At 41.4% G+C, this 27,817-nt stretch overlaps 1 protein-coding gene across 1 annotated transcript in view; it reads right to left on the bottom strand.

Moving 5' to 3' along the window:
* Positions 1-945: 945 nt before the first annotated feature.
* The window catches only part of EIF2AK3 (eukaryotic translation initiation factor 2 alpha kinase 3), a 62,312-nt gene continuing 35,440 nt past the window's right edge, over positions 946-27,817 (bottom strand). The window contains exons 6-17 of the mRNA XM_054029939.1: positions 27,622-27,784; positions 22,613-22,750; positions 21,906-22,028; positions 21,103-21,323; positions 20,620-20,729; positions 18,933-19,055; positions 14,303-14,452; positions 12,741-13,518; positions 7,134-7,301; positions 6,223-6,324; positions 3,294-3,356; positions 946-2,110 (exon numbers count right to left, since the gene is read on the bottom strand). Coding sequence (XP_053885914.1) covers positions 1,934-2,110; positions 3,294-3,356; positions 6,223-6,324; positions 7,134-7,301; positions 12,741-13,518; positions 14,303-14,452; positions 18,933-19,055; positions 20,620-20,729; positions 21,103-21,323; positions 21,906-22,028; positions 22,613-22,750; positions 27,622-27,784 — 2,316 coding nt within the window. The 3' untranslated portion in view covers positions 946-1,933. The remainder of the gene's footprint in view (positions 2,111-3,293; positions 3,357-6,222; positions 6,325-7,133; positions 7,302-12,740; positions 13,519-14,302; positions 14,453-18,932; positions 19,056-20,619; positions 20,730-21,102; positions 21,324-21,905; positions 22,029-22,612; positions 22,751-27,621; positions 27,785-27,817) is intronic.

The following is a 27,817-nucleotide window of genomic DNA, read 5'->3' as shown; positions in this document are numbered from 1 at the left end:
GGCTGGAAGCTACAAAGAAGGACCTTTTAAGGTATGTCTACACTGCAATTAAACACCCACAGCTGGCTTGGTCAGCTGACTCAGGTTCCCGGGGCTTGGACTACGGAGCTGTTTAACTGAGGTGTAGATGCTCAGGCAGGAGCCTGGGCTCTAAGACCCTCCCTGCTTGTGAGGTCCCAGAGCCTGGGCTCCAGCCCAAGTCCAAATGTCTACACCACAATTTTACAGCCCTACAGCCCAAGCCCAGTGAGTCCAAGTCAGTTGATATGAACCAGCTGCAAATGTTTAATTGCAGTGAAGACATATCCTTAGAGCCTACTGTTACCATGACATAAAATTGCACTTCAGTCAGATGCTGCAGTCAATTGGATTCAGTGACAGATCTTTGACACTCCTATGGTCTATAGTATACCAACCTGACTCACTCAGAGGTCTTAACTAGAAGCACATTTTGTGGAATAGGGAGGGGGTTACAGAGATGAAAAAAGTCCTCATCAAGGACTAGGACTTCAAAAGATATCTGATAAGCCTGTGAGTTACTGGAGTGCAGAACAAAAGCACCAACACAAAAAAATGTTTAGTATTAAAATTATTTCTCTCCCCCCCAAGAAAACTAAAAATATTTTCTTCAAAAACTTCCCCAATACACTCATCTCTAGACAATTTCAGGACAAAGGTTAATTCTCCTAAGAGAAAGTCTCGGTGTCTGTCTCCTTCTCGTGTGGCCCCTCCATCAACCGGTATTTTAGCACAGTTGAAAATCCCACCTCAGTCTTATAAGTTAGTAAGAATCAGACTTGTCACAGTGCAGACTATAAAACTGAACTTGGCTCAAAAGTAAAACAAATTGGAGGACTGGCTTTTCTATCCTCTTCAGCCCATGTAAACGTGCCATCAGGGTTGCTTATTGTGTATAGTTTTTGTTTTTGAAGAAAAGCAACTATAAAGCTTTAAATAAAAAACTTTATTAAATCATTTAGACTTGAAAGAAGTCACAATAATTAATGCACTTCACAATTGTAGTAAGTGCATTCTGTACACCACCAACCCAAATGGATTGATTCTGCATTTTATAAATAAAAAAACATATTTACAATGAACAATAAAAGCTTCGTATTAGGCAGTTAAATTAGCAGATTACACAAATGCCTACACTTGATTTAGAAAAGTACAAATCTACAGTATTACATAATATACTTATGACTTAATTAGGTTTAAAAATTCCAGAATTTCAAGATTTTGATATATGCTTAATTTCTTACTATGGCTCTTCATAACAATATCTATAACCTTTTTTGGGGAGCGGGAACGGGGAACAAAAACCTCCTTTTGCCCTTAACAGGCTTGCTAGTACAAAACACATTCCCTAAAATCTACTATGGTGTGGAAATACAATCCACCAGTTCTTCTAAAGACAGGCTATGAATAGTGATCATATGTACACCTGTGATACTTTTACTTTAAAAATAGTGCAGATTCGCAGTTTACCCGCCAGGGACAAAAATGGAGTCATGATTTTTCAAAGTTTCAAGATCACCTTCATTTCTCCAGAAAGCAAGTGATCAGGGAATATATTCATCAGGTTTAGAGACTAATTTATTCTATAAAAATACATTTTAATTCTATTTACATATAACAGATCTCTCCAGTTTCCCCCGACAGCTAACAAAATGTAAGCAGTGTGCTGGACCAACCAACCTATGAAGATCAAGGTAGAAAGAGCAATGGAATGCAAAAAGTTTAGTTACTGGCTTTCATCGGGTCATCTAACAATAGCGAACAAGATTAACTGAGCTCCATCCAACGTGTTTTCTACATAACTTGAGAAACAGAGAACAACTGTTTCAGAGATCAACATTACGTGACAGAGGTTCCGGCCTGCTGAATAATCACTTTGAGACGTGTGGAGTATACTCAGGATAATTGTGCCCAATTATTTGCTTGGTTGTCTTGAATGCTTAATTCCAGAGGAACTCATTGTCCGTGACCTCTGCCTAAGCAGTGATTTTGCTGGGAGTTCTAAGTCTTCAAATAAAGGGTTTTCTATGATGTCTTCTGCCTCTGGTCTTTCAGTGGGACTTGGAGAGAGCATGTGTTTTACCATAGTGTACTAGAAGAAAACAAATGATGTGCTATGTGACATTTCAGACAACAAAACTATTTTCAAATGGCAGCATCATTTAATGTTCTAGCTTTAGTTTTAGATGCATGAACTAGAAGACACCCCAAAATGCTTTTCTAGCAATTTGTTCATTAATCCTTTGGCACAGTGGTTGGGAGTACATAAAAGGCCTGAAATCTGGATGCACAGTGGCATCAGATTGACCCTTATGTCTAAAGGATTAAAGGCCCACTTGTCTAGTCAAATCTGGCCCAAGATCTTTTAATAAAGCAAAAGGGGAAAAATAATAATTGCACATTTACAAACTCACCAAATCTTGTGCCAAGTTTCCCTTAAGCATGCACTCAATCCTTAGATTTAAGAAACTACTGATAGCTAGTCTTAAAGGGAAACTCCAATGTGTCAAAGCATAATATAGGTAGATACATATTGAATAAATATTTTAAATAGTTAAAACTAAATATTTATTGTACCTTTAGAGAAATAAAGCACCTTTAATCTCACTTCAGCTCAGTACTCACAGCATACCACACCTGTAGAAGTCAGGCTGAAGGAGGCTGATCTAGTCTGAGTACAGGGCTGAAGCAGCCAGAAAAGAAACTGGAAATGAGAGACTCACAATTTCACATGAAGGGGTTTTTCAAATTAGGACCCTCTTCCTCTGAAGTTATCCAACTACTTTAGAGGGACACAGATTTGACAACCCCAAAATATAGCATGTCATGCCCCATGATATATTTTTGCTTACACAATTTTCCCCTTAAAGAGATCCAACTCTTATTATTAATTCCCAAGGGTGGGTGGGTGGGTGGGTGGGTGTGAATTCACGTGCAGCCCCTGTCTCACTTATCTAGGACTGTTTCCTGCATTACGAATATGGATTTAAAACATGAGAATGGGAAAAGAGATTATGTAAAGTGCATGCTCCTACATTAGCAAAACCATATTATTTTCAACTCATAGCAATTAGACTATGTGGGGCAAATGGTATCAGTGTACAGGTTATAGCAGTGTGATTTAAAAATGACTACTCCTTATTTCAGAGGCACAGTAAAGTACCTGAAATAGGAATTTGGTTTAAAAAACAGAATAGCTAAGACTACTTCACTTGTCTTTGCCACTTGACATTCCAGTTACTTTATAATATAGAACTAAGATCAAATAGAGTTACCTCCTGTGCATATTTCTGAGTAAACAAAGGTGGAAACGTCAAACTTCTTACGTCACTTAATGTCTGTAATAATATTAAAAAGAGATCATTAAACATCTTGTCCATTTAATTATTGTTCTCAAAGTTAAGATACAAACTTAACAAAACTGCACTATGCACGCAAATCAGTTCTGCACAATACTTTTAATACTGTTGATGAACAAGAGAGAAACCGTAGTGTTTATTAAGACCTATGTCATTGGTTAGAATGACGATGCACTTAAACAGTCAAGTCGCTGCTTCCCATGGGGCAAAATTTGCACTCAGAGACACGACAGAAGAGTTCGGGGTTTGTAACGCTAAGAAACCCAGCCACTTCCCCATAGTAATGCTTTTCTGGCCCAGCCTAATACTGTCAACAGAGCAGTATTATGGACAGTGTACTGCTAGGGACACTTGGAATCGTCTGTATTACACCTAGGACACTCAAGATTAAGATCACTGGCTAAAGATCTTAGAAAGCCAAATGGATACTCACACCTACTTCATACCTATTGACTAATGAACAGATTACAAGTTTTATAATTCATTAGAATTATAGTTATAATTCATTAGAAACTTAGTTGCCTTTGTGCAACATAACCCATCTCCTTACAGTCCATGTTCACTTCATACCAAACGTGTTGGCTCCCTCTAGTGGAAATATTTTCCCCAGTCAACTATAGTTACAAATCACTACGCTGCTGCAGCTAATAATGAATTTAAATTGCCTAATTTCCAGTACTAATCCATGACCCATTTGAGCATGCCTTAGAAACAGGAGATGCTTTGCATTTGACTTTGTTAAAAAAGGGCCCCATTTGCAGCAATTTGAACACAAAATCTGAAGCTTAAAGTCAGTCAAATATTATCCGGGAACCGAGACGTCTAAACCCCTGATGAGTCATACTGCCGGGTGGTGACTGCCGTTCTAACACGGCCAGGAAAAACAGTTTCATGGAAAAAGGGCACTGAAATCTTGGGATTAAGCAGGGTGTCGTCTGAAGAATCCTGCTCTCTTTGTAGGACTAAATAGATCAGCATTTGGTGTTCTAATTTAGAAGTATCTTGCACTGTCACAGCCCCACATCTGCCTGAGCCCTGCTGCTTTGGTCTGAGGAAGGGGCAGAAGTGACTCATGCTCTGAATCCTAAGCTTTCAGTTCCTTGTCTGTTGCCCAGGTTTTATTGGGGGTAAGGCACCTCTGTCTAGCTGAGAGTCAGGGCTCTTATTTTTGGCTACTAGTGCTCAGTCATGGCTAGTTCAAAGAGCCCGTTGAACAGCCCTTCCTTACCAGCATGACAGGTGAGTGGGAGGAAGTGAGCACAGGATTAGCTAAAATGCCATCCTGAGCAGGATTAGCTGAAGTCAAGGGTCACTGACACACACACACACACACACACACACACACACCACTGAAGAAAATACAGTGAAAACAAAAAACAAGAGAGTTCTCTTCTGATTAGCCATAGACTCATGGGGCTTGTCCAAACAGCCACTCACTGCATGGCAAGTCGGGGTGTAAATCTACAGCACCCCAGCCTGCCGTGCACCAAGGGTCCATGTGGCTCCTGCTGCCAGTTCTGTAGGGTGCTTTGACCTACTGCTGGTGCACTGCAGATTTACGCCCTGGCTTTCCATGAATGAAATCGTTGTACAGACAAGCCCCTGGAGGTAGCACTCTGATGCAGTGTGATTTAGGGTCCTGTTCCCTTGACTGACAGGTTTGCTTCTGCATCCATGGCAGAAAGTGGACAGACAATGATCTTACTTATTTTATGGGCTTCTTGCTTGAGAATGAGAAGGAAAATGTTCTAGGGGAGGGGAGGAATGTGTCCCAGTAAATTTAATGTTAAATGTGGAAAAGCAGAATTAGAAGTGGTTTTGGCGACAAGTGACTCAAGTTAAGCAATTACCCTTGCTCTCCTGGAGGCATGTTCATATAGATTATAAAACCCCACAGCTATTAGGACGCCGTACTCAGTGGAGTGCAATACTGCATTAGGAGAGATGCTTTCAGGCCAGACTTATGTTCAGTGGAAAGGGCTGTGAGACAAAATTTGAACTACGCCAAAACAGTCCACTTCACAAAGAATTTAAATCCACCATTCCTGTCAATAACTAACCTTGGTGGAAACACAACACTTGTCCTCTCCTACACAGACCATTATTCACCAAGTACCGGCAAGGCTCCTTCCCTGGCCCTCATTCTTCTGCTGTGAATGAATTCTCAAGGAGCAAGGAAGGATCTATATGCATTTTTCTAAATCAGATTTTCCTAATAGAACACTGTTAAGTGGGAATTACGATACAACAGAATGTAGCAGGAAAAACCATTAACCTCGCCCCAATTCATGGCTAATGCAAGACGTGAACAACGAGAGTCACCCAATTGCTGGAGAAGTAGGCAAGGCTGCTTTAAGGTCAGGAAGTCTACACTGACTGGACTTCAAAAGCAGGGAAAAGCAGCAGGAACCTTCCCTGGGTGTTTTGGAGGAAGGGGAGGAGAAGAAAAGAGAGAGTGGGAGGGGTGAAAGGAAGAAGGGTGACATATAGAAAATGAATCCAAGAATTGGGTTTCAACTACAAAGCTGTAATGAGATCTCTGGGTTCTGGTACATTCTAGTTCTATAGCTTCCCTTAGATGGCTTTAGAAATGAAGAAATTATGGCCTCATAATTAAGTTGCCCATATTTGCTCTACTGTACAAGTCCCGCATACTGCTCCACGTCACTCAGATTCGTGGGCGACACAGAAACAATTCTTTATTACGCTGCAACCAACTCTGGCATGTCTTACTGCTATATCGTAATAATCTCATACAAATATCTGGTAAGGCGCTTTCATACAGTACATTAGATACAGAAATGGTGGAATTGAGATTAGTATTTTTGCACAAGAGCATACCTACCCTAACCCGCTCCATCTGAGTATTAAAGGGGTAAAGCAGCTCAAACAGAATCAGTCCCAGAGAGAAGATATCCACTTTGTGTGAATACGTGTTCCCATAAATCTGGAAAGTGCAAGATCAGGTTCATGTTACTTGGAGTGTTCTGACAGTATTTATCAGTGCATTTGAAATCACATGGAACACACAAAACCCCGTTAAGTTAAATGCACACAATCAGTTCTTTACAGGGCTGAAGAGGGTGATTCGTCACGCACTATATTCAGGTTCTAACAGTAATGGTCTTTCCTTAGAAGCATAATTGAACAAGTTTTACAAGTAATTTTTTAAAAGTAACACCGAAAATACCAATATCAGATTTCAGTTCATACCGAAATTTTACTTTGATGGGTACAGCACAAGAACCCGAACAGAACTCTGATCACATCAAGTTATAATCCTCCAAACTAAAAAACAGATCAGGGTCCTGCATCCTGGGAATCTGCTCTATATTGCCAGGAATAAGGTCATTATTCCTTCAATTCCTAGGCCAGATTTTCAGTGGGGCCTCAACATGGCTTCCACGTGTACTCACCCCATTTCGCATATGCACTTTTCCAGCACCAACACCTGCATGTGCAGTTGGACTTTTAAAAAAAAAGCTTGCGTGAACTCCATCACCTGGGTTCACATAAGTCAGTCCTGGAAAGGTGTGTACAGGCATGTATGTAACACAAGTGGATGCCGAACTCCAGTTCTTGATAACCCCAATATCTGAGTATACACATGCAAGGCATGAAGTTGATCCTGACCACTCAATACTTTTCTGGTAGGCAGAAATAAATTAAACAAACTTTAAAAAGATATTCCCTCTTTTTTCAAGATGAGAATTAAATCCATTCATGACACTGCATCGTGCAAGAGAAAACCCTCACCTGTTCCGGGCTCATGTAAAGTTTGGTCCCAACTTGTCCTGTGTGTCTGGCATAAGCTGGCATTGGAGTAAGAACAGATTCTTCCTCCTCATCTTGGTCCATAGCAGTTACCAGGCCGAAGTCCCCAACCTTTACTATATCATCCATTGTGAAAAATATATTGGAAGGCTGGAAAACCAATCAGATGAGAGAAAAAAAGAATTACAAACATGAAACAAAAGCCTTCACCTCCCTATTTACAACAATTCATTCAGGCAGACGATATTAAAGGTGAACTGCAAAATAAAGATCAATTTACTTAACTGAGAATCCCAGCTACCCTGGCAAAGAGCATTCAGAATTAACGGAAGTCTCACTTTCTTTAAATCCCTTTAACGGACAATGGTTGGCTACTGCCTCCCTGTAGAGGGTTGAACACGCTTTACATATCTATTGTCAACACCTCTATGAGGGAAACACTCCTAGAGTAAGAGTGGGGGCAACTCAAGGCACACTTTTCGGCAGCATGTAGTGTGCCTACATGGGACACCCCCCTGCAGGGGTGTAAATAGTGTAGATGGTGAAACACTGCTTACACGAGTAAAGACATGCCTGAAGTCGGTGGGTATGTACCTGGGTATATATCCAATACACTCTCTACTCACCCAAGCAGTGTCTCCCTGTCTACATTGCTATTTTTAGCAGTGGAGGAGTCTCCTGCTGCTGGAGCCTTTCCCCGCCACAGGGAAGTACTCTGGCGGTGGGGAAAAGGCTCTGGCAGGTGGAATGCAGCAGGGAACTGTCTCCTCCCTGCCAGAGCCTTTCACTGACATGTAGCTACATGCCACGGTGTGGACAGAGCCTGCTTTTCACTGCAGCATGTAGCTTGACATACCCTAAACGCGGCCTACATTGGTGTGCAGTGTAGACATAGCCTGAGTCACAGAGAGGTTCCTGATTCCCCCTTGATCACATGGCTGGGTTGGGAATTAAGTCACAAATCAGTGGCTGGGTCAGGAATGGACGTCTGTTGTGCTCACGCCGTCCCCTGATCTGACCTGCAGACCACACTCTCTGAGTAGTTTTGATCCAGACTGCAGTACCACTCTTAATCACAACATTACATTATAAACATAACGGAACGCTGAGAATTAAGTCCATGCTTTCCTACCGATACTATGCTGATCTAGCTGCTAGAAAGCCAGACCAGTATATCCACAATGGAACAAAAAGGTAATTCCTGATTTAAAATCGAATATTTTTATGGTTTATGAATGTAGTAGTGAACTAGTCTCAGCCCCAGCTTACTAACTGCCCGAAAACACAATCACTAGCAAGAGCTACTGACCCATAACGACCACACACACACACACACTGCTGCACACAGAAAAGAGCATCTGTATAATGATGGTTATTTTTAAATGATGTCGTGCAAGTCTCTATTCTGTTTGGTCAATGCCCTCAGACTTCCTACTGACATGCCCACAACAGACGCGGCTGTCTACCCTCGCACTACCCCAGGTATTAAACACATGAAAGGAGTTATTTTAGTGGAGGAAGGGTGGACTTTAAGAAGCAGGGATGGAGGAGATATTAGGAATGGGGCTAGGTGAAGAGGTGGCTAGAGGGAGTTGAGGAAGTCTACGCCCCTCAGAATTCATCACCAGAGCACGGAGAGGTGCATGGGTGAGAGGACACAAGGCATGTTTATTGTCCGGTAACCATGGAGCAGGGAACAGAACTTTCTTGGCAGAGCTGGAGCTTTGGAATGCTTTTCCACAAGAGTAAAGAACGGTTACAAACCTGACCACCATCATCTCCAAAGCACAACTCACTACCTTGGCTTTGCCACCATTGCCACCTGCCCATGGTGTGGGGGAGAGGGATGAGTGAAAGCAAAAAAGTCTGTTGACTTGTGTGTCAAAAGCTTAGATAGCAGCTCTCAGCTGAAGATGGTATAAATCTATAGACAGGGAGTGCCTTGTTAATTCAGTAATAATCACTCCCGGGGCTGGTAAACTCAGCCTCAGGGCTGGTTTCCTACAATAATTTCCTAAAATGAATACCTTGGCCTTGAGAGTTTCAATGCCGTATAATTACCACCTTGTAAATGTAGAACATCCTCAAAAATCTCTATAAAAGGTATTTCTATGGCCCTCATCACCAGTGTATGAGCACCTCCCAACTGAAATGAATAAAAACTCTCCCTTCCCCAACCTTCTTTTCCTGTAGGTTGGATATCAAAATACCTATTTCAGACTAGTATGGAACTAGTCTGCTGGGCACAGATTCCTCCACTAGTGATTTAGATACCATAGCCTCAGGTTGTCTCCAGTTTACAGACATGCAGGAAGTTGAAGACAAGATCACACTTCCTCCTCCAAGACAATGAAAAAGGAAGAAAGTGTTATGGATAGGGAGAGTGAGGGATTCTAAAAAGCAGGGGAATTGGACCCCCAAGAACAGATATTTTTCTTTCAATCCTCTTTCCCTTTACCTAGCCTATAGCTTCAAGCAATCAAGGAGATCTGGAACTTGCAAACATTACAAATGGCAGCAAAAACAAGCCAACGAGTAAACAAGGAAGAATAACTTCCTGAGAGGAAAAAGATCAAGCAGCAGACTCTCTGATGTAAGGTAACAGGTCAAAAGGAAACTTTAGAGGGATGTGGCAATCACTCAGACAACTTTTCTAGAGTATCTTTTGAACAAGATGAAGTTCTCAATAGTATGCTTTTTTTCATGTTAGCAATGGAGCAAACTGCCTTTCTGGAAAACTACTGCCTGGTTAGGGAACTCTGCTTGCAATTTGTCCCATAAAGTGAGACCTCTTTTCTCTTTTGGTGTCAGATGCCAGAATGAGCTTGAAAAGGTATTATAATGAAAACCAGACAGTTTTATGTTTATGTTGCTCATTCCCTTCCAATGAAATCCAAGTGTGACATCTCTCATTGGTTGAGGGAATAGCATAAATTCCTTTTACCTTGAAATGAGGCCAGCTCTGATCAGTGAGAGCCTTAAATACCTGTATTTATAATGAACAATCCTGGAACTACACAGTTAATGAAGTGTGGTTATTTACTAAAATGGTACGAACAACCTCTTATTATATTGGACAAACCACAGAATTAGGTAAAGATGTGTTCCAGTAAGTTTCAAGAACCACAGAAAAGTGAATGAACCAGCTTGTTGATTCTACCAAGAAAAACAAATAAGCTTCCCTCCTAAAACAGCATCCGAATATCGTAGCTGCAAGATACAGATTTTTAGACACTTTTTTTGGACAATCAATAAAGACTGTTGTTCATTCAAGGGAATACCTACTAAGCAAGAATTTAGAAAGGGGAGAAATTTAGAGCATCTTATCCACCTCCTTGCCAGTGTCTGTAAAACTTTGAGGAGGCCCTTGCAAGATTCTAACTCACAACTGCTAGTTTAGAAGGTCAGAGCTCTAACTTAAGATCTATAGGAAAGACAGTTACCTGTTCCGCAACTGGTATTCTTTGAGATATGTTGCTCATGTCCATTCCATGACCCGCCCTTCTTCCCCACTGTCGGAGTTTCCGGCAAGAAGAAACTGAGGGTGTGGGGAGCTGGCAGCGCCCCTTATACCATGGCATATATGTGCCACTCCAGTGGGCCCCAGAGCCGGTCCCCTATGGATACCACTGAGGGAAAAACTTCTGTCACTGGCATGTGGGGAGCACACACATCTACAATGGAATGGATATGAGCAAGCACTCAAAGAAGAACCTCAGCACCCTTGTACTGGAGAACCAGTTTAAGCCGCTGATCCCAATGAAAGGCTCTGGGAAAGCTATAAGATACCCATAGTATTATTATTACTATTGTGTTTTAACAACATTTTTTCCATGTGTGGGGCAAGGTACCAATATGTTTACAATTCAAGTATCTGAAAATTATCCTTCTGTTCCGTTTCTCAGGGATTAAAATTTCTGATTCTTGGTTCAAAAATCAATAGCAAAAAGTTTGCTGGTTCCATAAATATTTGGACTGGTTCCAAGTGTTTCTAACTCTGGCATATTTTTGCTGTTGTATCTCATTTTGAACTCTGTAAAATGTTAGTTTCACAAACCTTAAAATTCTTTGTACCTGTGATGGCTGCCTTCCCCAGCACAGTCTGTGTGTTTCAGTTGATGTCAAATAGTTACGGTTTCCATGTTTGAGGAGCTATAACATTTCAGATAAATGTGGGGGGAAGAGTGGACTTTATTTTGTTCTTCCAAGTTCAATATTTACTCCAATTAATTGGGCAATGACCGCTCCTCAACCAAACAGGAACTACCTCGGACGTCAGCAACAGCAGGGGACTCAGTTTCTCAGAATTCATTGGGAGAAGCAGCGACAGTGAAGTACAAATAGTATCTAAGTTTCGATATTCATCAGCACATACTGATGGTGTACAATAGTGATTCTAATGCTAGCAGCCACTAACATCAGGTCAGAATTTAAGTAAAGGGGGAAAAGGCACAATGACAATCAGAATGATGCAATTTTAATTTATGACCTCAATATCTCAAACCATCGGAACTAGAAACAAACACTACAACAGCTTCCCCATGGCAAACAGCATTCGCTTCTAGTCCTGATGTTTTAATAGATATCAGACATTATAAAGTCATTACAACCCTCAGACCAGTTGTACTTAGGTTTTGGCATTGGTCCACGACTTCAACTGCGAGTAGTTTAATTTTCAGTTCTGGAATGACAGCACTTTTTACCTTCGAAAACCAGAGTTCCTAGGCAGTATCACCACAGCAAAGGGAAGAAGAGAGATACCAGTATTAGCTGGTTCACTTTGAATTGTAGAACTGATTTCAGAATGGAAAGTAACTATGGCCTCTAGCACAACCACCACCTAAGGTGCATGCTACCATAAAGTAACTCCACTGGAAACAGAGTGAACTAAAGGATGTCATAATGAATGCACCTTAACTGTGCCTGGTAGGAATAATCCTCTAGTTGGGAAATCTTCATAGCCATAAGTAATGGTAATATTTACCCCACCTGGACAAGTGTATTTCCAAAGCACTGTGCAAACATTAACTAACCCTCACAACATCCCGTCGAGGTGGAAGATGCTGTCTACTACCTTAATGTGGAAAAGACACAGGGCTTGGCTTTACTGCAGCCTTAGTTTGAGGTATAACGCAAGTGCTATCCCTCACTCTATCCCATACACACACACACACAACCTCAAGCTAGATTAAAGTGGTGCTTTAAACTTGAGACAGGCAAATTATCTGGGGGCGTGGGATGAAGCTCAAGAGGTGCTGAAGCTCAAGCTAATAATGCAGTGGGGACTCAGCTACTCCATGCTGTTAATACACTCAGTGCTACCCACGCGTTGTTTTGCAGTGTGACTGTTCTCACTTGAGCCAGGTTAAGTCAAGAGCAGATAACTGGAATGCACATAACTTGCACTAACACTGCCGCAAAGACAAGGCCACAGAAGGGGAGAAAGGACACCTGGCCAAGGACACACAGTGAGTTAGAGACACAACTAGGTTTACAGTTCAGGAGCTCCGGGCTTCTAGTGATGCACACCAGATCATGCTGGATAGTCAAAGGGGTAAGATCTAGGTAGATTTCCTTATCAATACAAACCTTGAGGTCCCTGTGCATTAGTCCTTTACCATGAAGAAACTGAACTGCCTCAGCTATCTGCAGGAATATCTGCAGACACTCTGCTCTTTCCCGCTCCTCTATCGTGCATCTTCTGTTCATCCAGTCTTTGAGGTTTTCCTTCCTGCACAGCTGCATCTGGATATAAAGGTATACTTTTGGCGAGGTGGGTTTGACTTTTTCTGCAATATTTTTAGAAAGATCCAGACTTAAACTTGTTGGCCTTGGAGGAGAAACAGACAGAGAGCTTCCTGAAGGAGATTTCCTATTCCCAAATCCTTTTGCACTTGTTGCTTTTTCCTCAAAATGGCAGTAGTCATGGGAAGCATCACTTCTGTTACCTTCCTTACTGGAAGTATTATCGCAGCCAGAATCCTCAAATACAATGGAGGAAGAGGTCCTCTCTCTCAGCCGTACTCCAGGCACAGTTGGAGGACAAAGTTCAACGGAGTGGCCTGGATCAGTCTCATCAACAGTACTGTCCTCTATATCACAGTCTGTCAGGACACTGTCCTGCAGGTTTAACATCAGATCTGCTGACTGGTTCAAGTCCCGGTTGTCAGTGGTAGAGAACTCCACTGGAAAAAGTTGGCTCTCTGATGAATCGGACTGGCCACAAGCTATCCCCACAGAGAAAGACTTAACCCTCTGTGGTGATGTAGCAATAACTTCAATGTGCTCCTTGGTAGAGAATGGCTCTGTTCTAATTTTGAATGATGGAACGTCCATCGGACTGGGAGAACTGAGCGGCCAATCAGTACTAAAAAAAGGAAAGTCAGATTAATACTCTAGAATTGTGTTTAATCCTAAATGCATTGTCTGCAGATAATATGGATCATTTAAGGGGATCTAGCAAGATCTCTATTAGCTTTGCTAGTGCAAAGTAAAGCATGTCATAGTAATAAATTACCAAACACAAGTGGAGTTATCATTAACAATCAGGATCCTTTATTACTTATATTTATTACTGACAGCGTTGATTTTCCCTCTATGCTCGCAATACACTATGAAGTCCCTATTAATCAAAAATCTGAAATGCACCTAATGAAAATACAGAGGTCATATAATGAAACGAAAAAGTTTAGCAGGCAGTATCTCAGTGTTCATTGTGCATAATTATGCTTTTACTGTAGCACAGAAGGGGTTAAACTGGTAGACTATCCCTTGACATGGTGATTAAAAGATGCTTTTGTATTCAGTTTGGAAACTGAAGCCATGGTTGTAAAGTTTAAAATTACATTGTAGCAAAATAAGAAACTTCTAATCACACCAAGGCCCAAGTGCAAAAGTCAAGCCAAGTGCTGTAGAATCTCCCATAGGCACAAAACAGAATTTTATTAAAAGGCTAGAGAACACAGGCTAAGAGAAACATTTTAAACGAGATGCAATATATTTGTACATTGCTAATTAAGTCCATCAACTTTAGTTTAAAAACGTATAAGCCTGTTTATACTGGCTGGTCTCTACTTCTTGAATACATCAGCCTTCCCATCCCATCACTAAACACACCATCACTTTCAAAAGATACAGAAACTGTATGTTACCTTTCGTCTTTTATCCACAGTTCATCCATTTTTTCCTGCCATCTCTCAGGTGGTGCTTCCAGCCACGCATTGAAATATCGAACAATACCTGGGTGCTCAAGTTTAGCTAATGCTTTAACTTCTCGCATCACCTTTTCACGAGCCAATTCCCTAGGATTAAACAAAAAATATCACATGCACAGTCTTATTCAGGCATATCTGAAGAGGATTTAAGAACTGAAATTTAACCAAAGCCAGACCAGTATGAGTTGGCCTATTGGTATTACTCAGCACAGACTTGAAGATCTATCTTAAATTCCTCAGCCTCTCTCCCTGCAGTTAAGAGTGCTATAGATATTCCAAGTTCAGCAGTTATGAGCACACCCACTCAGAGATCTCTTTCAATTCAGAAGGAGCAACATAAAAGGCGAGACTTTTCATCTCATTCTGTTCTCAGTCATTCTCTAGAGGTGGGGAAACGGTTAGAAGGAGTATCCTCAGGTACACAGAGGACCCTTAGATACACAAAAACAAAAACTAAACTGAAAGGAAATTAAGGTTTTGCAGGATAAAATTCAATTCAGTTTATGTCAAACTATTTGAGCATCAAGGACTTTAAACTGTAACATATAGAAGTGTCTGTGTTTAGAGTCATTGCCCCACTTAACTCCTACAGGAACAGCAGAAAAATACAACCTTTAATTACAGTAAAGAATCTAGAAAGTTAGTTATGCTGCATAACACTTTAATTAGCATTTATAGAGCATCATACACAGATAGGGCTTTACAAGAGTAGTTTATCCAGATTTTACCAATGGGGAAAACATGGCAAATAGGGAATAGAACTCAGGCCTATGATTCCCTGACCAGTGTCCTAGTTACTGGGCTAAGTGCAAAATCTCTTTAGGAAACTAACTAAAGTCAAGTTACAATTATTTCATTCAACAGCTACCTGTACGACAGGGTAAAATTCAGATACTTGCACAAATTTTCTGAACAAAACCTTAACCTATGAAGGAAAATAACTCACTTAACATTTACGAAGAAAACAGGTTTAATAGCTTAGCTCCTTCTCCCTTCCAGCAGGGCTGCTTCTGTTCTAGGCCTGGGATACACTACAACGTTAGTGTGATGCAAGTTGACTTACACCTCTACTCCTGATATAACGCGAATTCAGATAGAACGCGGTAAAACAGTATTCCGGGGGGGCGGGGCTGCGCACTCCAGCAGATCAAAGCAAATTCGATATAACGCGGTAAGATTTTTTGGCTCCCGAGGACAGTGTTATATCGAGGTACAGGTGCATTTGAGCATGCATCTACTTTCCAATTGATCTCCCACCAACATAAGCGACCTGTTACAGTAGATGCAGTACAACCACTTCTCCGAATGGCATGGAGCCAGGCCAACCTGCTGAGGTCGACACAGTGCAAGTGTAGACACTGTGTGACCTGTGTTGAGCCTAACAGTTCTCCAGTTGCTGTCCCATAATGCCCTGAAAGAGCAACTGCTAAGATCACAATGGTAAACGTGACTGCCCAGGGATCAGATACCAGAAGCCTTCTTTAAAACTCCCCACATATATTTGAAATGCCTTTTCTGATAGCCCACTTCAACAAGCACACCCTGCAGCTCTCCTTTGCTGTGTGCAACTGCCCAAACAACCATGCCAACTACGCACACTAGACATGCTCCTGCCTGGAGTAGCAAGAGGTACTGGCTCTCCTGAGCCTGTGGGGAGAAGAGGCTGTATCTACAAAAAGATTCTACAGGGGATGCAGCCAAAGGGTTACAACAGGGATCAGCAGCAGTGCTGCGGGAAATCAAAGGACTGTGCCAGGCGTCCTACAAAGCCAGGGAGAACAATGATCAAGCTGTGCTGAGCTGCAGACTTGCCATTTTTTACAGGGAGCTGCATGCCATACTCGTCAGAATCCTCACCAGCACCCTGCAGACCACCAAGGATATCTCAGAGGAACCCAAGACAGATACCCTGGCCATGAACAGTGAGGAGGAAGAGAGGAGGAGGACGGGAGAAACTGGGCAGGAGGCTCCAACGATGCCACGAGCCAGGACCTATTTGAGACTCCACCACAGTCTAGCCAGTCCCATCAGGCGAGTGCAGATAAGCAGGACAATGGGGAAGAGAACTCAGGTAAACGTGTGCGTGTGTTTTTCCTTATAATGTTTAAAATTAAAGATGGGACCTGGCCCTTCCCCAAGTTAACAAGACACAGATATCGACCGATCATTGTTTTTACTCATATGAGAAGAGGTAGAGGTACAACAAAGAGAGCCAGAGTTGGCACCTGCTTTTTATTCCCCCATTGGGTTGGGAGGGAAGGCCAGACGGAGCACTCTGTTTATGTACACGGGGATGTCTCTAATTCATAGGTTCAGGAAAACACCCACTCATATTTATAAACGTACAGCAAGCACTATAATTCTTAGCAGCACCCAAAGCTCCAGGTTGAAAACAGTCCAGCAGAGAATACAACTGTGTCTGACCATTAAAGTGCTCTTTCAAAGCCTCCCTCAAGCGCACAGTTCCAGTCGGGTTCTGTTAGTGGCCTTTCATCTGGCTGCTCAAAGTCAGTGCCCAGCCACTCCATCTCAGCTCTCCACCTTGGCAATAGTTTTCCTCCCTTTTCCTCACAGATATTATGCAGGATGCAGCAGGCAGCTATAATCAGAACCAGCGGGATATTTTTCTCACGGAGATCCAAATTAGCAAGTAAACATGGCCAGCGTCTCTTCCATCTACCAAAAAGCACATTGAGTGATTCTACACCTGCTGAGCTAGTAGTTAAATCTTTCCTTGGAGCTGTTGAGGTGGCCGGCATACAGCTTCGTGAGCAAGGTGTAAGTTGGGTCCCCCAGGATCACTACTGGCACTTCAAAATCTGCAAAGGTCTTAAAGACGTGAGCATCAAGCACCCTCCCTGGCCAGCCCACATTGATATTGGTGAAGTGTCCCTGATGATCCACCAAAAGAAAACCACAGATTAACCACAGAAAAGCAGCCCTTTGTGTTGATGTACTCTGTGGCAAGGTGGGCTGGTGCCCAACTAGGGATATATGTGCTATCGCCCCACCACAGTTTGGGAACCCCACTGCTGCAAATCCATCCAATATGGCTCTGAGCAATGTGCAGGACACAGTGATGTGCAGTAGGAGACGATTATGGCCCTGCACACTTGCATGATAACACCCCTCATTGTGAGTTTTTCCAATTCCAAAATGGTAGCACTGACTGGTAGCAATCCAGCATTGCAAGCGTTCAGAGTGAGATTGTCACCTGCTTCTCCATGGTCAATGCAGCTCTCATTCTGGTGTCTGTGTACTCAAGGGTGGGGGCCTGCTCAGCACACAGATCCAGGAATGTGGCCTTTTGCATCCAAAAGTTTTGCACCCACTGCTCATTGTGCCAGCCCTGGATTTTGATGCAATCCCCTCAGTCTGTGCTTGTTTCTCAGGCCCAGAAGTGGCACTTCAATGTCTGCAGCTGCTCCATGAACTCCAACAACCTTGAATTGTTTTTCACTATATCCCTCAGCAAATCATCCTTGAAGAAATCCTCATGTCCCTCATTGTTGCAAAACTTCCCGAGGATGTGGAAATACAGGAGAATCATGTCCTCTGTATTTGAAACTTTCAAGAGAATAATGCAGAGCTCTGCAGGCTTCAGGCTTCTGTCAGAGATTGCAGATCCCAAACAGTGCTGCAGGGGTTCATGGATTTTTTTTTTTTTTTTTTTTTAAAGGCATGAAAATTATGATAAGGATGACATTATGGAATGCAGAAAGTTGCATGCTGGGAACTTGATTCCTTCCTCCAGAGATCCCTGGGTAACGCATTACTATCTCACAAAATAGTGCAAAAATGTCTCAAAGGGCATTGCGCTAGATGGCAGAGCATGGCACTGGGATACCTACCCGTGATGCATAACACGTTACATCGACACAAGCACTCCTGGTGAGTATGAGTGGCACCGCTGCAAGCAGCCAAGTATGCATGCGCCCGAGTGATATACAAACTTTGGCAGCTGTATGCCAACGTAAATTGCATCGACCACGGTTTGTAGTGTAGACATAAGCCCTAATTAGAGATTTCCAGAAGCAGTCTCTCTCATCTCACACTAAAAGGAAGTGCTGCAAGCTCTGTGTAAGGCAATTCAGTAGCTTGGCTTGACCACCTAAGGCTGAAAGAAAGGCAAGGGTTGTGGAACTAGAAAATGAAAAGGTTGGATAGAACAAAGTGGGAGAGTGAGGGAAGAAAAGAGAAGGAAAAGAGGTAGGAGTGGAGGGGGAAAAGCAAATTAATAGTGCTGCAAATAATAAGAGGTCCAGTTTCCACTCCTCATGGAACCTAAGAGAATTCCTACTCAGCACTGGCATCTTCTTGAACATCCCATTGCAAAATTATGCCCTGACAGCATTAAACAGCTTGAGTGAAAAGGGGCCACCACTCTGCTGTGATTAAGTTTGTCAACCACTTGACACCAGGAAAACCTCAAATTAAAAAAAAAAAAGTGCATCACTCATCCTAACCTACTGATGTTAGGGTATCAGTTCAACAGCAAATAATTAACTGCAAGACTGCACCCCATAATAAATTATCTTTTCTAACTATAAATAAGCTCATTCATTACCTATTAGGTAGACGGATCCTTTTGATAGCATAGTTGCAGTCATCTACTTTGTTTCTGGCTTCGAAAACAACTCCAAATCCTCCTCGACCCATACACTGAATTGGTTCAAAATCTGTTAGATACCTGGACAAAAATTTACACTAATTATTAACGTTTTTAATGTCAATTATTTCTGTCTAAGCTATGACCTGCTGTGCACCCTTGGGCAAGTCATTTCACCTCTGTTTCTTCATTTCCCCTGTCACGTTTTGCCTTGTCTATTTAGATTATAAATTCTTTAGGGACAGGGGACCGTTATTATGTGCTTGTACAGTGCCTAGCACAATCCCAATCTCCGCTGCAGCCTGTAGGTGCGACTGTAATACAAATTATACAACCTTTACACAATAAGGCATGTGTGCTTAATATAAAGATTATGGACATTTAAAAAAGTGTGTCTTCACAGTAAAAAAACAAAACAAACAAAACAACAAAGTGTTCTTAATCTATGTTCGCTAACCCAGATTACAACAGCAGTTTTGGGTGGGGGGGGTGTAGGGATAGCTTAGTGGTTTGAGCATTGGCCTGCTAAACCCGGAGTTGAGAGTTCAATCCTTGAGGGGGCCACTTAGGGATCTGGGGCAAAATTGGTCCTGCTAGTGAAGGCAGGGGGCTGGACTCAATGACCTTTCAGGGTCCCTTCCAGTTCTATGAGATAAATATAAATATATGGAGATTACCTATTTATTTAAACTCATCTTTTAACCTGGGGTAGCAGCTCAAATTCAATTCCAGGATCCTATATACGCTTTAACTTGAGCTGCTAACCCAAGTTAAAAGCCACATTGCTGTCTTCACTGATATTTTAATCCAAGTTAGCAACACTTTTACTTTTGGAGTGAAGATTTAAACTAAGGGTAAGTTTTCATCCCAATAAACATAGCTTTACCACTTTGTCATATAACCAAGGTGGTATTTTTCATTTTTAACTCCGAGAGACTAGTCTCTCTCAAGGGCAGCCCATTTCCTCAAAACCTCTTTTGCTTCAGGTTCTCCTCAAACTATCCATTTATTATGCCATTTTTCCTAAAAGCATCTCCTTTTAGATACAATCATTCCCTTTACTCCATCCTCATATTATTTTAAACACTTCAATTCCTACCTTTACTAGGTTATGACATTACTGGAATACCTCCAGTTCAATCTCTTATTTCCCTTTCTCTATATTTTCTCCAATCTACAGATGACATGATCCTATATGCATCCCCTTTCCAAACAACATCCTCATGTCAACAGCGGAATTGCTTATAGCATTAAACACTCTCTCCCCTTCTTCCACATGTGAAGTGTCATCTTCAGTTCTCCCCCAACTTTATTCACAAACACAGCAATAGAGGAGGTAAACACCGAGGATCTCAAGGGTTATTTTATCACTCCACATGAGCACAGATAACATTAGTCCAATAAATACATGCAACTGGTCACATGATCTCCCAAAGATTGTTTAGAGTGACCTTATCTGCAGTGAGATAAGGCCTTAGAGTATTGGTTGTCAATTTTCATGTGTAACAAAAAAATTAAAGTAGTTAAGAATAACCAAGCTTTTAAAAGTGGTTAAGATCACTAGTCAGCTTTTCTAGACAGAACTAGTTCGCACACTAAGACACTTTATGCATTTTGTTGAATTGAGAATACTTTGATCTCTCACCTTGACACATATCCAGAGCACTTGTCATTCCAGCTGTTATCTTTAACCTCTCCACTAACAGATTCATATTTACTGTCAGTCGGACACTGTGTTTCAGATTCCTTCCGCTGCTGACAAGGATCACAGAAAACACAAAAAAATCCTTTACAAAACTAAATAAATTTGAAACTAGTTGATATTGTCAAATTAGGAGACGAAATCATTTCAATATAAAGATTTCCAAAGATTACAAAAACAGGTAAAGCAATGTAATTTACTTTCCGTAGCTGCTAAGTAAATCCCGCATAGCAGTCAACAGCTTTCAAAATCAGTTCAAAAATCAATGCAGGTTTTCATTCCCACAATTTCTTTAATAATTTAAGGTCTGTCAACTACTTATACTTGCACATGTGAGTCTGGAAACCAATAGAAAAAACCCTGAATAGGATTTTAATACTTTTCAAACTGATTTGATTAAGCAACAGGATTAAACAAAATACTTACTCTGTTGTGAGGATGGGGATGGAAGAGCTTGCGGACGATGTAAGTTGTTGCTACAATGCAGAATAAGATGGTGCCAACTATTTCTTTCCACCAATGCAAAAGCAGAACCGGATCCTTTTTGCGGATATTCTTGTAGTTCATATTGTCAACAAACCTAACACTGATCTGGGTGCTGCGTTTGTTCCGCTCTCTTTTGTAGTATGGTAAATAGTAACCATTGTCTTTGTTTAAAAAACAAAAAACAAAAACTAAGTTTGTTTATCCCAACCTATCAAGCAGTTCTATTATTGGACAAACGTGTCTGTCCTTACAGATGTGAAATATTGCACCAGAAGTTGATCTTTCAAGAGATGTGGTTACTTACAAAAAACAGCACACTGATTGCTTCCACATGGCTAAACTTTAAGAGATTTTTGTAATACTGATCAAATTTAAATGACCAGACTTCTATACAAATTCAATTATCCAAAGTCAAACTCCACAGCAAGCAGGGTCTCTCCTACAAAGTTAATGAACTCCAGAACCATACGTGCTTAAAGACTTCAATGCATGACGTTTTTCACATACAAAGCTTTATACTCCAATATCAAACCTCCAAAGACATAACCAACATTTGGACAATGCAGTTTTCTGGTTTACTTAGGGTCAATAAATCCAGTTGCTATCATACTTAACATTTAAGAGTTATCTAATGCATTTACTGAGCTTTACTGGTAAACACTGTCCCAAATTCTGAACAGTATGCTTCAAGTGGCAATAGTTACCAGTTAATGAACAAAAAACACATCACTGTTGCCACATACCATATGGATACTGCAGAACTGAAAGTGCTCCGTTGCTGTACTCTTCATGAGAAAACTTGTCATTGCTGAGACATTTATCAAATTCATCAGACCCCACCAATACAGGAGTCCTGGATGGAGAATCTAGGCAGAGACAGGAAATTCCTTTTTAAAAGCTAGAAGTGTTATAACAACCCACTACATTCCCACCATTTCCTGACTAGACCTCATTCCGTGACAATTCCCATTGTTCAGCAATAAAAAAATAAATACTTTAAAGAACTGACTGATTTTCATGCAAGTAAAATATTAAGGATGAAATCAATCTTTAAAAAAGCCACCACCCACTTCACACAAAAAATCCAACCAAACAACCCCCACGCAAACCCACCATCAGTTCTTAAATAAGTCAAGTAAGTGCCATTCATGTCAGTATAATCATTTATTTCTTTTCTGATAGGACCAGAACGCCTATTTGATTTACAGGCAGTGGAAGTTTTGATTATTAGAAGAAGTCTGTCAATCACTATGACAAATCAAAGGCAGTTCACCTTCAACATTTAGATTAAAAATGTTAAAGCACAGAACAGAATCAGTTTCCAAAGGAGAATACAATCTTCCACTTAGAGACATCAGACTAATTCTGCAGTTAATGGAAGTCACAAGAATGGTCTTGTCACATTCTGCTTTGAAAAAGACAATTTGCAAAACTCTGGATCGTCACTTACGAATTAAAGGTTTCCACTTGATTGTGGGCAGCGGGATAACGGCATTGTCGGTTCTGGATTCCAGAGCCTTTGGGTTGGTTGGGAACTTTTCAGAAATTCTGACTGACGACTGAAGGTAAAGCTGGCCTCTGTACATTCCTGAGTAATAAACCAGAGAGCATATTTGACTTCAGCTTTAGTTCACTCCACCCCCCCCCCCAGCATAAAGTTGCACAACTAGGAACATGGTTTCAAGACTCCTAGCGTTTCAAGAGAAAATGAAGGATTTAAGATCAACTTTTTACGTACTGCACAATTGACTCTTCTCTTCAGAATCAGAGAAGAATGTTTTAGCCATTTATGGCTCATTCCTTGCTCTCCACACCAAGAGAGGCTGGGAGTCATGCAGAGCCAATGACCAGAGTGCCACTGAGGATGACGGTTCCTTTTAAGTACACTCCTGGGAAAATTCTGCACCAAAAAATTAAAAATTCTGAAAAATTTATTTGTCAAAAACAACACAATATAATCATGCCAGTTTCAATTATTTTGGTAATTTATTTCAAAATATCTGTCAGCAAGTTTGTCTGTAACAATACAGACCAAAAAAAGATTCTGGTAATTTTTTTGACAAATAAATTCCTTACTAGGCATATTAGTACAGCACTTTTGAGTAATTAATTTAAATGACAATACAGAACTGTATTTCCTGCACCCTTCAGAAGCAGTGCAAAGGCTTGGGGGAGTCGGGGTAACAGCGGAGCTGAGGGAGAAGGAAGGAGCCTGGAGGGTTGTTAGGTGTGCGTGGGAGAAGTATGAAACAGGTTTTTTGTTTTTTTTGTTTTTTTCCGGGGGGGGGGGGGGGGGGGGACACAGATTGTTAGGGAGTTCGGAAGCCTCCCCCATACAGACCCTTGCTGACCCCAAGCCTCTCCCATTCAGTCAGGCACATCTGCCCCTCTCCCAGAACCCACATCCCCATGGGTCTATGCAGCCTCCTTCCCCATCCTCATGTGTTCCTGCAGCCCTCCTCCCCGTCCGTGTGGCTTTGCACCCCCCACTCTCATTCAACTCCAGGCTCAATGCTGTCACCCCACCAGCTCCTGAGCCCGCACCCCAGTCTGTCCTCCCCCCACTAGCCATTCTGAACCCCAGCAATCCTGCGCGCCCCACTCCATCTGTCCTAACCTGGCTCCGCAGGCAGGATGTTGTAATGAACTCCTACTCCTGGGGGAATTCTATGCCAATGTGCATGCACCGAATTTTTTTTCCCACCCACAAAAAATACTTTCTGCTCCACAAGTACTGCAGTTCTGCCTTTTGCCCACCAGAGGCCGCTGTGGCACCAGAACAGCTGGCTGCGTTCATACTGTTGGCTGTTCTGGTGCCACAGCGGCCTCTGGTGGGCAAAAGGTGGAACTGCAGCACTTGTGGAGCAGAAATATATTTTTTTTTTTGCAGAAAAGATAAAATTCTGTGGGACACATGGATTCTGTGTGCGCGCAGTGGATCAGAATTCCCCCAGGAGTATAAGTAGATGAAACATTTCAGAGGGTCCCCACCCAAACTAAAATCAAATATCACACACTTAATCCTCTGAGAGGGTGCAATCAACACTGTATTATTGGGAGCATAGGTGCTGATTTTTGTTTTTGCAGGTGGGTGCTTTTGAAGAGGTGTGTGTGTTTGGGGGGCACTCTGCCAGTTTTGAGGGGAGGCTATTTTCAATATATTTATACACTTTTCATATTCTAGTTACTGAATGTACATATATCATTGGTCTCATTACTATTTTAATAATGATCCAATTGTTATGAACTACATAATTACATTCTCCTGAATTATAGTATATTAAAATCATTGCAGTGATCTAAAAGCTGTCATCACTAATGTCCCAGTTTAAAAAATAACATCTCATTGTAGCTTTCTGGATGAAACTGTCAGTAATCTTATTTACATGTAGGTTCCCTGGTATTGTTTTGATGATGTTAAAGACAACTACATTATTCAGTTGCATCTGTCCCATTGATGACTGGAGATAATTTTTAAGTCTTCTAAAGCTGGATAATGAATTCAGGATGATACAGGCACAGTGAGAAGGATTCTTATCAATTTGCAGTTCTCTGGAAACATAGTGCTTCCCAAGTACCGCAAATGACTCCAGGATCTCTTTCTTGATGGGTAACAGCTAATCTAGGCACCATCACTTTGTATGTATGTGCATTACTTGGCATTTAATATTGTATTTCATTTGCCATTTTGTTGTCAGGTCACCCAGTTTTGTGAGACACCTTTGTAATTCTTTGCAGTCTGTTTGGGACTTAACTATCGTGAGTAATTTTTGTATTATCTGCATACTTTGTCACCTCACTGTTTATCCCTTTTTGCATATCATTTGTTAATATGTTGAACAGCATTGGTCCCAGAACAGTACAAGCTCCTCGGGGGACAGCACTATTTAGTTATTTCCATTCTGAAAATGGACCATTTATTCCTACCCTTTGTTTCCTAACTTTTAACTGGAGTGCCTGGGAACGCTTTCAGGATCACCTAATAATCCTTAATTCAATTTAAATGACCAGCCTTTTATCGTAATCACCCTGCCTCTGATTATAAACTAAATCCCTACCTCAGGGGCAGAAGTTGTTAGCAGCACAGAAATCAGATTCCACACTCAAGCTCTGACTCCTGGGTGCTGAGCACCCTCTTTTTTTTCCCGTGGTGCTTGAGCCCCGGAGCACCCCCGGAGTCGGCGCCTATGGTTGGGAGAAACATTTGTATCTACAGATGGGGAGTCAGGCCACCATCACAACTAAGCATTATTTAACGTGGAACAGCATAGTGTCCATTGCCACAGCACCACTATTAACTAACAGGTGCAGAAGAAGGGTGGTTGTCCCTTCCATTTCCTATTCCCCACCCAGAACAACTTTGGCACAGCTACTCAAACAAAGAGCATAAGCAGAAATTGGTAGAGCGATGCAAAGGACTCTTTATCCTAAATCAAGAGACAGTTCAAAATTCCAGACCCTGGTAATCCAAGAAGTTTGAGGAACTTTTTGATATTTGTGAATCAAGCAGCTTAGATGAAGGAACCAGAAATCTATACTAACAAGCGTTAAGTAATAGAATATAGACGTTACAGTTTGCTGTAAAGAGAAAGTGTTTGAAAATAGATTTCTTCATATGCATAGTAACTAGCCTAGATGAATTTTAAAATATAATAATAATAATAATAATTAATGGAGATATCCTATCTCCTAGAACTGGAAGGGACCTTGCAAGGTAATCGAGTCCAGCCCCCTGCCTCACTAGCAGGACCAAGTACTGATTTTGCCCCAGATCCCTAAGTGGCCCCCTCAAGGATTGAACTCTCAACCCTGGGTTTAGCAGGCCAATGCTCAAACCACTGAGCTATCCCTCCCCCATGTTCACTGTTCTCTTCATTCTAAAACACAGGCCATCCGAACTGCCCTTTAACTGTTCTGGGCTCTCAGAGTTACTAACCAACTACACATACTTTCCCTTTTAGAAATATTCATCATGCTATTCACTTTTTGTCCAAGAGCCAGCAACACAAGCTGACAAAGCCCCAGCAATACCACTAATAAGAGCACAGATGTTACCTGTTAAAATGGGGAGGAGGGGAGGAATGCAAAATCACAGTCAACCTCAGATTTATATTTGTCTTTTTTGTACATTTGCAAGATGACATGGTAGTTAAAATGCCATTAGCTTGTCTATGGAAATGCTCTCACTACAGACTACCATTAGAACAGCAATACTGGTGTTATCTCTGCTGAGAAAAGAGCAGGAAAATAAAAGGTCTAATATAAACAGCCTCAGGATGCCTCAGTGCATTTACCTAGAGTGAAGTCAGTGGTAAGAAATTTAATGGTGCTAAGGGGAAGGAAAGCGGATGGCACAATACTCAAGGCTGTTACAAACCACATAAAATAAATTCTGACCACTGGATGAGACTTAATTTACAGAAATTTCAGCCAAAATTTCATATATGGTAACTAAGTCTCAGTAGTCAATGCAGAAAAAAATCTTAATGTGACTAAAACCAATGGTCTGAAAGCAGAGAAGTCTGTATCAGGCAATAAAACCATCTCCCATTAACTAAATCCCAGTTTTAAAAAAGCTTTAGAACTCTTAGTCCAAAGATACCAAGACTATACATAAGCCCACATTTCAGAGTCAAAATGGAAAGTGCATTTTATAGGTGAATAGACTTAAAGTAAATAAATAAATAAATAAAAACCCAACTACCCTGTTACATTTGGTCCAAAAAATCAGATGAGTTATTCATGTGACCATTGGGGGCATACTGCAGCTTGTAGTTAGAATAGGATGAACACAGCAACTCCTTCAACCACAAGTTTTTCCTCAAAGTTTTAACCACGTTTGATATGACTGTGTTCATGCCCTTTGGTGTTCAGTTTCTATGAACGTGCTAGCCAAAGGGATTACTGACAAGGATGACACAAAAAGCACAGAATATTCATGGAATACACATTTGAGATTTGGAACAGTATTTTTGCCCTGGAAACCAAATTCATCCAGTCAGTGCAAAAAAGGTAGCATGGTAGCTTCTTGGAAAGTTCATAGGGCAGGGATTCAATTATCCAATCAAAATAGGGGGGCAGATGACAAGAAAGGCATAACAAGAATCAACAGCTGGAAGTTAAATGCAGAACATCTGAATTTTGAAATAAGGCACACATTTACAACAGCGAGGGTAATGAACCACTGGAACAAACTACCAGTCTCCTGAAGTCTTCAAATCAATGGATGCCTTTCTGGACAATATTCTTTAGTCAACACAAGTTATTGGGCTCAACACAGGAGTAACTGGGTGAAGTTCTCTGGCATGTATTATACAGTGAGTCAGACTTGATGATCTAATAGTCCGTTCTGGCCTTGAACTCTGAATCTATAACTTGAAACCACCTGGTTTACTGAGGTTTTTAGAAGGTTGAGAGAAGGATAATGCTAAACAGAAGGCATCGCAGTAGACATCTCACCTAAATAGACACTAGACTCTGTGGCTCCTCTGGCAGCTTCCACAAGATCCTCTTCATCTTCTAGGGCCTCTTTGTTAGCGGTGTAACTTGTATCATCAAAAAGACTGATGGGAAAGACTTTCCCATCTCTAACCAGCCAAGCAGAAGCAATTGGAGTGCAAAACTGAAGAGTAAGGAAGGAAAGGGCAATTTAAAA

Source organism: Malaclemys terrapin, chromosome 5 (assembly GCF_027887155.1).
Source record: "Malaclemys terrapin pileata isolate rMalTer1 chromosome 5, rMalTer1.hap1, whole genome shotgun sequence".
In the NCBI taxonomy this organism is placed as follows: Eukaryota; Metazoa; Chordata; order Testudines; family Emydidae; genus Malaclemys; species Malaclemys terrapin.
This window is presented reverse-complemented; position numbering and strand designations above follow the sequence as displayed.